Below are 12434 nucleotides of genomic sequence, written 5' to 3'. Positions count from 1 at the left end.
CCTGGGAGGGAAGGAGCACTGGGTGGGGTCACGAGAAGGAGGGAAGCAGGAGGGAGAACGATCGGAGAGAGGGTGGGAGAAAAGCGATTTCGGGCTAAAAAGGTGGAAAAGAGCCACGGTTAAGGCTGGAAAAAAGGAAACATCAATTTACTGTTAGACTGGTAAAAGTTGGAGTTAATGTTGGAAAAAAATAGGCAAAGTTTACAATTAGGTTTGTAAAAGGAGGGACAAGATAAAGTGAATGTTGAAAAAAGGAGTGAAAAATTAAGGTTAATGTTGGAAAAAAAGGAGGCACAATCAATGCATGTCTCCAGTCTGGTAGTGTAAAGAGAAACTGGTGTTAGCGTTCTTACAGTTTTTTTATTACATTGCAGCTCGTAGTGACGCTTAGGACAACTAGAATTTGATATATTTTCACGTGGAACTTTTATTGTTTTAAATTATTCTTTTACTAGACAAAAGCAGACTTGTACCCAAGTAATTATCATAAACAAAAATGGTTTTATGTTTTTTTATTTCCTTCATTTGAAAAGTAACAGGCTGTATAAGGTTTATTTTGCTTTATGGTTTTTTTTGGTACAAAGCATTTGAGAAAAGTTTTTTTTGCTTTCTTCTTAAAAAGTAAAAAACAAAATATAAAAAATGACATCTGCTCGGGCCCAGCATTTCCCCTCCCCTTTATGCCCTCACAGATTATCTCACACAATAAATAAGGCTGATTTTCTTTTTATTTTATTCTCATATTGCAGTGCCGTTTCTTTTAAAAAAGGCATTATGGCTCAACATTGCATGAAAACATTAATAATAACATATAAAAACGGATTACACAATAAAAAGTTCCCAAATCCCCCCCATCTTCTTCACAATAGCAAATATTTATACAATTCAAGTAGTCGTTTCCCCCTCCCCCATTGTTATGAAGATATAGTGGCGTAAGCAGAAACAGCTGTGTAACAGAACGACAGGGCTCCAGATGTGGAATGAAAAGTGTTTATAGAGCAAATATTAGGGGGAGTCAGGTTTCCCCCTTTGCATTTCTAACCAGGTCTGTCTCCCCTCCTCATCAGTCACTCGGAGGGCCCCCTCTCGCCTTTTCCTCCAGAAAAAAACTTCCACTTTTAAGGTAATACTGCCATCGAGTATAACTGCATTCTTTAATGTTTGCTGTTTCCATGATCGCAGATGGTATGTGCATTGCGCCCTGCGTGCTTGGCTAACAAATGGCTCGCAGTGCCTAGAAGCACGGACTCTTCCCACAATGACACGTTGTACACGGTGCTGAAATATCAATAGACTTTTGCAGATGTTCTGTGCAGCTTTGCTGTAGGCAAAGCCATGATGTGAAAGAGACAGTTCTTTAAGAGAATGATCTCCTCTTTGCTAGGATATTTGCTTCTGAATAAGAGCTGGGATGAAGCCTGTGCATTGAGAATTGAAATTGTCCCCAGATTGTTTGCTGGTGAGAATTCATGAAAGTAGTGGTTGGTGGCATGGGCTGTATGTCAAAATATCGAGTTTTCCACAGTGACTTACAAAAATATTTAATCTAGAACCTCAACTACCACTATATCGTAAAGGCTAACCAATCTATAGATAGATAGATAGATAGATAGATAGATAGATAGATAGATAGATTTACTATTCTCAACTGCACACCTATGTACCTTGACAAGTAATATAAGCATGGTACATAGATGTGGAGTTAAGAATAGTAAAGGTATACTTAATATATACTTATCTTGATGATCTAGTGAAAGTCCATAGTCTGGATTCAATATTTTTGTATTTCAGTACAGAAAGCTCGATAATGTGGCAGAACACCACTGGACAGGGTTTTTTTTCAGTGTCATAGGCCAACCTCTATCTCACGCATTCACTCTTTACAGGATACATAGATGGCAAAAAAAGGGTGAATAAAACGGTGGAAAGCAGTATATAATACTGTTCCCATACATGACGTCTCTTTTCAGCTAAACAATAATACCTAAGATGTCACAATTCGACCAATGCCTGTGGATTTGCTGCCTCTGCCATCACTTTCTGGTGTAAATATATGACACTGGACACTAGGGCTTATGTGGGATCTTGTGGCTGGGTCAACTATCTTGTTTCTGTTCACCCCATTTTGCCAACATCTTAGATTCTAGGTGTCTCTAAATTTGTTGGTAAAAGTAATATCCTTTTGACATTCCAACACTCATTAAAAACTGGCGTACTCTAATGGACAAGCTCCCTGAAAGAGAGAAGGAAGTGTTCTAATCTACATCTCAGAGTGGCATGTTATGCTCAGAAAAGAGCCAGGTTGAAGAACTCAACAACAGCTCCTCAGTGAACTCCAGTTCCCCGTCCCTAAATACTCCTATCTATGTGGCCAGTTCATAATGGACTACAGAATTAACCACTTCTGGATTGTGTGTTTGTTGTAACATTGAGCAACCAATCTGGGTTATATGGGGTTATCAGTCAAAATACAGTAACAGCCTTCTGGCTGCTGGAAAGCTTCAGGATTTGACCTGCCTGGCACAAGCCTTTGTGTTCTCGCTTCCTGGAAAGCCAGGTCTTGAAACCATAGTTTGCCATACTGGACACCATGATTAATCTGAAGTTGTGCGGTCCAAGTCACAGGCCCCCCAGAATTATTTGGAAGAACAGGTACTGTGTCTCAAAGGAGCAGCCAGTAATGGAACACAAGTGACTCAACATTACAAGCTTCTTTCCATGCACTTAAGAACTGGACTGTCTTATTTGTGACACTTGATCTTGATTTTCAAGCCCAATCCCAGTCACCATTAATACGGCTCACTACCTCAGAGCGGAAGACATCATAGAAGAGCCTTGCAAACAGAAGTTCCACTTGTGAAACCTGTCAGCCCTCAAATGAAACTCAACTGTGAACCCTGGTTCCACAATATTCAACCTGTTGCAGGAAGATGATTACGTCATAAAAAAGTATCTTCGGTCCTCAAACCCACAATCCACAGCTGACTGTCTGACACTAGAAGATATCATAAAAATGGCACCCCAAGTCCCAGTCCTACAATGCAGAACCTGTCCTCACACATATAGTGTCTTCAAACCCAGTCCCACGGTAAAGCGTCTGCCTTCACTTAACAGGTGATATCATAAAGCAGTACCTTCTACTTCCTGGTCCCCTTACTCTCCCCTATGTGCTGACACCCATGACAGTTCACTCCATTTTTTTCAGCTAGGAGGATTTAACTCTGCATTTCATAAGTTCTCACCTAAATACAACATGTCACAAAGGGAAGGAAGGAAGGTGAACTGTGTGATTTATTTTAAGTAAAATTGTCAAAAGGTTCTTAGTTTGTCAGGTAGGTAGGTGAGCAACCAAACCACACAGGTACACTGCTAGTGTATGTACGACACAAATTATTGATTATCTTTCAAAATGTAGCCAGATTCTTTAAAAAGTAGTCACTACCATTGAGATACAGGGAGTATATGTGTATGTTTGTGGGGTCGGGGGACCTTGCTCCACAAATATCTTGTGAGGCCCGCCACAATTGAAAAAAGTACATTTATTCAAACTTTTCCTAAAACGAAAAGCTGACATTTTCAAGTTAGAAATCATCCCATGCTCCCAGGTCTCTTGATCTTGAGACTGGTCTCCCTCCACAATGCTTTAGCACCATAGCACATTATACAATTCAAACAATCCTTCTTTTGTTGCTACACAAAATTTGTTCCATAAAAATAGTGCTTTTTGCCCAAAAAAAACAAACATCCCTCAAAATAAACACATTCGATGACAAGTGTGCAATGCAGACCGTGAAGCGTGAATGCTTCCGGGTGCTCTCCGCCCCTCTCTCTCCTCGATCTCCTTTTGCTAATTAAAAGGTGCAAATTTATTTGGATTTCTCTCATTAGGTACAAGAAAATAAAAACTTTTTAAAACCTTTATAGAATTCCTTGAAGTTAAGGAAAAAGGTGCAGATTTTAAAAGAACAACAAAACAATTGCAACGGTTAAAACATGAACCATAAAATAACAAAAGCTCCCCTGTTTACAGTCCCCTTCTCCCCACTCACTCATCCCTCCCTCTGGCAAAGCCTCAAGGTGAAGACTGTAATGCAATGCTGGTGACAAAAGCTGTCTGCCTTGCCTCGGCCTTCAGGGTTCCTTTGTGTTTTGGGGGGGGTTCATTGTTGTGTGCACTTGGTCGGCACCACTAAGGCTCCCACGCCGTGCAGTGCTATAATTGCACACTGGTCCCAGGACAGGGAGAACACAGATCCACATGTACAAAATAGTGCAGCTTGAAGAAAAAAAAAGTGTGTGCGGGGAGTACAAGGAGACTGAAAGATCCAACAACACCACCAAAAAGTGAAATGAAAGGACACAATGCCACAGAAATATTGCCGCAAATAAACAGGAAATGTTGAGTTCTTTGTTCCTTACACATGTTTCTCGGTGGGCTTGTAAAGTCTCCTCTCACTTGTCCGTGAGGATGTGAATGAGGAGCATGGTGTCAGACCCCTCCTTACTCTGTTGCTGTGATAAAAGGAGCAGGAGTGAGCGCAGTCTCCTCTTCTCTTGGTAGTCCCCAGGAGATAAAATAGAAAGGAAGTTAAACGTCCTGTAGTCAGGCAGCTGGTTCATTTCCGCCTGTCCGATGTCTCTGACAGAGCCCGCACGAGCAAGGTATGCTGGGTACGCGTGGCTGTCAGGGGATGGGAAGGCCTGACTTCTTTGGAATTCTCCAGGGCCTCAGCTTGCCACCTGTAGTGCCGCGCACGCAAGATGGCGGGCACGCCCCTCCGCAGGCGCTGCGTTGTCTTTCTCTGCCACACGTCATACTTGGAATACTTGGCATGGGATGGCTTCCGGAAGATGTCCTGTCGAGAGAAGTAAGTGTTAGAGTTGGAGTTTTAAATGGAGAGGAGAAGCTACAAACCCGAACTACTCGTAGACATAGACGTAGGACTAGTATCTACTAAAGCACTTGCGAGAATAATATGAGAAAACTAAGCGCCCTCTACCGCTCGTTCTCACCAACGTTGTATACACTGCTTCTGTCTGAAAATGTCTCGAAATATATAGGAGCTTAAACCATTCTCCATTTCAAGACCTGATCCTTAGGGGCATCAAGTCTATAGGCGAGTGAATGGCACTTAAGCCATACCATCCTTCCTCCATGGTATGTCTGAAGACAAATGTTGGATCATTCTACCCGGAACACAAGAACTGAGAAATTAACGTTTTGCATAACCAATTTTCCAACACTGCCAAAGAAAGGAAGCGAAGTCCTGCAACGGGTGGAGAATTGTTGGAGAGCCTGTGAGTTCCACCTTTTTGCATGCACAATTCAAAGACTGCCTGTTTTTGATAAAATCAAACTACCTTATACCAAGAAAACACTGATCTGTTCCTTTGGCATTTTTTATTGTGATTGTGGGATAGATTAAACTAAAGTAAATTTTTGATAACTGGTGATAGAGCTTGCATCGTACCTGTGGCCTCAAAGCATTGCGTACATAATAAAAAACGTATGCCTAGCAAAGAATCCCTACTGCTCTCACTGGCACACTCATCGCTTAACCCCATGCTCCTGTCGTGTGGCTATTGTGTAATAGTGATGTTCCTTGCCCCTCCTTAGTCAGCTGCATTCTTACAAGCGATTGACTCTGTTCCACCTGACACATGTATGAGTCCGTTGTTGGTTTGCCTTCAGTAACATACCTTGCTTAGTGGTGGCAGGGCGGTGAATGATGTAGAAGAGATATCACGCTCGTTCTTGGCGGGCTTGGCACAGTATGTTTCCAAAAGTGCAAGGTCGCAACTACGAAAGCAACACTCTTCCACGATACCACGGCTGAACCTGCGATGCAGCCTCCCTGTGGGCCGACCTACACACATGAAGAAGAAAAAGCAGGAGATGTTTGTGGTCGAGAGTAATTGATTATCTTTAGAAATAGAAATAACACACCCACAATAGACTGCTGCTGGAATGCCCTCTGAGACATGGAAACAAACATAAGCTTTGCCTTTGTCTTGAACAAGGGCTCTTACAAAATACCTCGATGACCGATCTGTGCTTCAATCGCTAGTCTGCTCACATTTAAATGTTTAGTCAGGAATCTTTAAATGTGTTACTTGTTACACCCACCACTACCTACATACACCATAGCGGGTTTGTGAGATGACACTTCAGGGACATAAATGAATGTTCAAAGGCAAAGAAATAAAAAATAGCAGCAGAATGTGTGGAAGGGGTGAGAAAAAGGATGAAGGAAGGAATTCATATCTTGCCTCAAATAACCTTGTTGACAGATGGCGCCCCTTGCCCCATGCATTTTGTGGCATCATACTCACCTATTGCGGGTACCCACATTGGCTGCCAAGAACACTTTGCCCACTAGTTAGAGAAAAGCAAGAAGAAGGGAAGACAGTAGTCTTGGTACAACTGGAAAGTAAAGAGAAGGGAGAGCAGAGTGTAAGGAAGGCAGAGCTGGACAAGTGCCAGAAAGCAGGCCCCAAATCGTCACAATCTGACATGCTCGATCTGAGCAGCCCTCTTCCCTTGAATCACACTATTTAGTTCTCATAGGGGCTTGTGCTGACTCAAACATCCAGGCTATCTCGTGGAACAGATTCAACACGAATTTCCTAATAACATTTGCCAAAGAGGAACTTGCAGTCAGCAAAGTTTGAAGGTTAAAGAAGACGTTTCCTTTCCTTTTCTGCCCTGGAGAGGAACGTAGCTAAAGGACAAAATTGATATCACCTATCTTTTAGGAACGTTTTCGAAGGCCAAATGAGACATGACAATTATGAGAGGTGAACATGGTTGATGGCAAATTTAGATATTTGTTTATTGGGACACGGTTGAATGCTGACAAGAAAAAAACTCTGTACAAAAGAGGATGAAGATGAAGGTCATATTAGATTTCAGCTCTCTGTCTGAGGGGAGGGGTGGGGGCAAAGGAAAACATGGAAGGCCTACCTACAATGGGATGCAGGCAAGACCAAACGAGAAATCGGGGTAAGGGCACCAAGAGAAGGCCAAGTAAGAGATCATCCTGCTACTGTCTGGAAAGGATAGGAACTGGGGCCTTAATAGACAAAAGTCTTTTTATGTGGGGTGCTGGAGTAAGGGTGGTAATAGTCAGAGTAGAATGGGGTTCAGAAGCTAAGGCTTATCTTTGTTTATCGATTTGCAATACTTTTTCCCCCAAATGAATGCTTTGCAAGTTTAGTGGTTTTATTTTAAACAAAACATTGCTTTCAGCCCATCAACCTGTTGCCTTTCGAAAGACAGGAGCACACTGTTATTCTCAGCTATCTTTATCCTTCTGTTTGTAATTCATACCTACTTAATTGCGGACAAGTTATTTCATATTGATTAGGCCAAAATATGACTTTTCAGACAGTGGAGATGTAACTTGACATACTATGAGGTTACTTTTAGTTTGTCCATTACAATCAATTTAGAGCCATGTCAAAAGGGAAAATTGTGTATTTACCAATATTTGAATTATTTAACCTCCCTCATAAATATCTCTCTAGTGCTGTTGTAATATAACTACAATATGAACTAAATGAGGCCGAATGTCAGAGGTGTAAGCATCAGAATCTGGTGTGCTCAACTGTGACGTATCTGCTTAAATTGAGCGTGTGCTAGTAAGAGTTTGTGAGGTGCCATTCTCTGATTGAATGATCTTCTTTTAGTGAATCTGTATCTAACTCATAGTAATCATAGGCAAACATCATCTCAGTAAAGGGGAACAAAAAGGTATCGCAGTGGATTTACATCAGCTGCAGAGTGCTATATTAGCGGCATTGTGTAGTACAAAAATTAAGGTAGCCCAGCCTTGTGGTGCTAAGTAAAGGCAGGTAAGACAAAGGATGCTACTTCTTTATTTTAAAAGTGGCTCCCTCCATGGCGTTGTGTGCAAGGAACAATATATGATGTGTTTATCGATTATTAGTTTTGCAGTCGATGATAATAGCTTGGTGGACAATTGAAGCCGTTCCCAATTATTTTTATTAACTTTTGGTACCCATAAAAACCACATAGGTCTAAGGATATGTGGATGTGCAAATAGGAGTCAAGGAATTTGCATATAAAGTACCACCTTGACCAATCAAAAAACGGCCTTACTTATGGATGAGTTCAGTGGGCATCGACATGTTGCTTATTTTCCTATCTCCATCTGCTAGGGCCTATTTAAACGACTTTTATCTTGTGCCCGTCAATGTGTGCATTTGTACCCATTCTCAAATATGCTTTCCTGCCCAACAGTCAACTCTGAGAAAGTAGACAGCAGAAATTCCAGGAATCTTGTAGCAAACCAAGTGGAAGGACCAGTCTAAAGAATTCCCCCAGCTCTTCAGTGAGGAATGTGAGAAGGCACAAAGAGCCTTTGTCATGCCTGGCGTGCCAGCTCTGCCACTGTCCCTCGCTCACTCCTCCCCAGTAGGGTGTCTTGTCACTCGCTGCCAGTTTTATTCAGAAAGATACAGGAGAAAATGTGCCCCGTCAGCATTAAGGGATGAAAGGAGAGGAGAAGCTAGCTGCATCAGCTGTGCAGAGGGACACAAGAATGTGCAAAGTGCCGAGAAGCCACTGTACACAGCATCTCCTAGCGCTGTTATTCAGATACCAAGTTAAAGTGGACTTCGTGCTGTCAAATAGTGTAAAATACAGATGTCTCCAGTTTTCTTGTAAGGAACAAAACACTTGTGAAACTAAAAGTATACAATTAGGGTAAACAGCAAATGTTTTAGCTGTTCCTCCCCAGCTCACAGGGGCATCCGAAAAGGGAGCTCTTAATGGTCTTCAATTGATCTCCCTGGATTCCAAACAAGACCATTCCTGCAGGAATTAGGTTTTCCTCTCTATTAGGAGAACAGGGTCACTTTGTTGCCACATTGGGTCAATGGTACGCCGGATGGCAGCATAGTGAAATATAAAATGTATATAAAAAACATTCCTTTGTAACTGTGTGCTCATGTCTACAAAACCCTTCCTTTCAATTCTTTTTTTAAGCAGAGCCTCAAAGGTAGCTTAATACTGGAGTATCACATTGTTTTAGGGTCTGTGACATACCTTGAAAAATATGCTTTGTTCCCACAGGAATATTGACCATGGTTGGCTATACCTAATAAGAAAGCAGTCAGGAATATTGTAGCATTTGCTTTGGGTTAGATTCGTAGGGCCTAATTTGATCATGGTGGACGGGTTACTCCGTCACAAAGGGGACGGATATGCTGTCTCCTGAAATCTAAATTCCATATGATAAAATGGTATTTATATTTCGGTAGGCAGGATATCGGTCACCGCTGTGACAGATTAACCCATCCACCAAGTTCTAATTCAGTCAGCTGGAAGGTAGTTTGGGAAGCTGACTTACACTGACGTCAATTAGGGCTTGCAATGATTAGCAGCAGCTCTCTCTGCATCTAGTAGATGTTCACTAAATGCACAATTATTGTAGAATTTGTAGTATGTGCCTACGTGGGCTACCACAGTGGCCCTGTCCTCAACTGTTAATGCGTGTTTTCCTCTCTGTGATTGTGATGAAGGGAGAAAGAATATCTGTCTGGTATACATTGTTTGCAGGTGTGTACAAACTATGGAAACAGGCAAAAGTCCCACCAAGTTCAGAAATAAAAGCTTGTTATTCACTAGTTCATCTAGATTCCAATTTTAAGCATTCTACAGGAAAAATGGAGAAGTACCCTAAACCTCCACTCATAATAGTAAAAGGAAATGCACACTGCCACCATGGTGATGTTGGTTTGGCAATATGCACATCTTAATTGAAACACTACAGATTGGTCACTTAGCCACCAACTGCGACATAATATTTTGCATTCCTGAACTTTGCTGATGAGGGCATGTAGAGTGAATCAATCAATCAATCAATCAATCAATCAATCAATCAATCAATCTATCTATCTATCTTCCTTCCTGTCTGTCTGCATGTCCATTTTTCCCATCCCTGTTCAAAGAGAATGGAGCAAACGTCGAAATTTCCCAATGACAGAATATGCATACTTTAGTGTGCTCATGCATAGATGTTTTTGCCATGCCACCCAATTTACTGCAGTGCCTGTCTTTGGTTATAATACCTCACAAGAGTGTTTAGTGCATTAACTCATTCAAGCACATAGCACTGGATGCAGCAAAACAGACAAATTGTATCAGGGGTAGGGGTCTACTTACTGAAATAGAAGCCTCGGTCCCCACAGACGAATTGCAGTGTGTCCACAAGTTCTCCCCCGCACAAGGTCTCGGTTACAGGCCCTTGTGCGATTACACAGTCCAATGCATACACCATGAAAGAGAAAAATAACAGGAGCAGCTGGCATGTCACAGTCATCTTGGGCACCTGAGGAAAACGATAATACATAGTCACAGCCTGTCGATTGCGACTCCCACCGCATGTTTATACATTGTGCTTGCCCAAGCCCCATTGCAGCAGTGCTCGCTTTCTGTTGGTGATTGCAGGTTGTGGGCACTGGCACTCTTTATGGAGGTCTGGACTTATTTTTTAACATCAGACTTTGACCCACTTCAAGAGAGAGAAAGACAAAAAAGGGAAAAGGAAGGATTAAGAGACAGGAAGTGTAGGGTGGGGAAAGAAGGAGGTAATGGTTGAATCAAAACTAAACAGCCATAGTATTTGAAATCCCCACCATCTGACTGTCTCAGCTGTGAGCTTCTTATTTCTTTACAAATTAAACGCTGCGTCCCAAGCTTCTAGCAGCATTTTAGCATGTCACCTCTCCCACTAAACCGGGCCGATTTGAGACAGAGTGAACCTCCATACGAACGTAACTGAAATCTCCCGTGGAACCTGCTGGTTGCCTGGCAACAGTCGATGCTTACGGTATCGGACAACACATGGGCACAGAACATTCCACTCATCCAGTATTCAGCTATATATCTCCTCACTTTCTGGCACAGGGAGAAGATCTGGGACAAAAGCAGTTGGTCTGATTTGTCAGGATATGGGACACTTGTGAATCAGGGATTCGACCCCGCTACCCATATTGTTTGCCTGTCTCCGGCAGCAAGGTAGGGCCATGATAAAACTTTCAGTTCATTGCACCTATTTTTTGTATTATAACTGGTGCATATCCGAATTCAGCCCTTGACACTAGAGTCTAGTATAAACCTTACATACCATTTACCTAATGTACAAATGATGGGGTAGGAAAAAAATATGTAAACCTCAGCAGAAAAGTGGAGTCTTACAAATTTCCTGTCATCCCTACATTGTCTGGTACTACAATCTTCCCCCACCTAGGAGATGCTTCATCAGTGCTCCCTAAATCTACGTACTACTTTGCATTTCATACCTCTAATATATTGCTTTATTAATCTTTTATGGGCAGTAGGTCTGCGTCCTGTCCGTACAATTAAACAGTGACATAACAAAACTTGAGGTTTTCTTCCCCTTGCAATGTATGTGGAGGAATCCCTCCAGACTCAATCAGGAGCTTTCCGACCAAGGTACTGGACTGAGGGACTCCCCTCGAGCTTGGGGGCCCTCGCACCACAGGGGCCTATGCTACCCCACCGACTATAGCCCAGCCATCTAAGTCTGCACTTGCAACTTGGGCACAGGTAGACACTGATCCTTGTTGGTGTAAACTCTGTAGCACAAGGTGAGATGCACAGGGATTTAAGAAGACCTTCGGTGACTATTTCCAGAGGCCTGTGATTAAGTGGGTTCTGCAATGCCTCACTCAAAAGGACAACGCCATGGTGCCACAAAGAATGAATTGTTGTACTAATTAAGAGATTTCAGTATAACAGGGGTGCAAAGGCCAAACTCATATTGATGGGTTGTTATGCTAAAGTCTGTACTTACCCTGCCATTTCCCTTTGTTGGTTAGTCCCTATACAGTGGAGCACTGCAGAACCTGGGCTGGGACCCTCCCCCTGTATAAGCTTATGGGTCCCACTGGAAAGGCAATTTGGGGTTTTATTTTAGACATATGAATGCCATTAGAGGCTCAGCCAAGCATTTATGTAACCATGTCATTTTCATTTGAAGCTATTCTGCCGCAATGTGTACGGCAACCAGACAAATCAATAATATAGATGGTAAAAGTTGTCACCTCTCGATAACACTAACACCCAGTACTTGTGTCTCCGGAACCCCAGATTTGCATCCCCTGAGAAGCGCCAATGGTTGTAATCTCTGTGACCAGGCCGTACTGGTAGTTTGTCCTACAGCTATCCAATTTAAAACGTCCTTGCCTGCAGTAATATCAGTTAATCTGTTCAAAATAGTATACCTTGCACACGTTTATTTTCCCTTGCGCTGCAATTTGTCCAAGTAAGAGGATTTCACCACACCTCGCTGGATCCCAAAGGAATTTTATCTAGGTGTCCTGGAGTTCTTTCTTTCATTGTGGAGAAAGTAAAGTTTCTACCCAGTGAACAGGGACCAGTCTAG

At 42.3% G+C, this 12434-nt stretch overlaps 1 protein-coding gene across 2 annotated transcripts in view; it reads right to left on the bottom strand.

The window, feature by feature from the left end:
- Nucleotides 1–497: 497 nt before the first annotated feature.
- The window catches only part of IGF2 (insulin like growth factor 2), a 30511-nt gene continuing 18574 nt past the window's right edge, over nt 498–12434 (bottom strand). Inside the window, exons 2-4 of one of the 2 annotated variants that reach the window (XM_086957709.1) lie at nt 10190–10355; nt 5701–5867; nt 498–4856 (exon numbers count right to left, since the gene is read on the bottom strand). In XM_086957709.1, coding sequence (XP_086813835.1) covers nt 4617–4856; nt 5701–5867; nt 10190–10355 — 573 coding nt within the window. In that variant the 3' untranslated portion in view covers nt 498–4616. The remainder of the gene's footprint in view (nt 4857–5700; nt 5868–10189; nt 10356–12434) is intronic. The other variant, XM_086957710.1, reaches the window with a different exon arrangement.

The sequence above is a fragment of the Lissotriton vulgaris genome, chromosome 2_1 (genome assembly GCF_964263255.1).
Source record: "Lissotriton vulgaris chromosome 2_1, aLisVul1.2, whole genome shotgun sequence".
NCBI classification, from domain to species: Eukaryota; Metazoa; Chordata; class Amphibia; order Caudata; family Salamandridae; genus Lissotriton; species Lissotriton vulgaris.
Note: the sequence above shows the minus strand (reverse complement) of the source record. Positions and strands in the feature narration are given on the sequence as shown.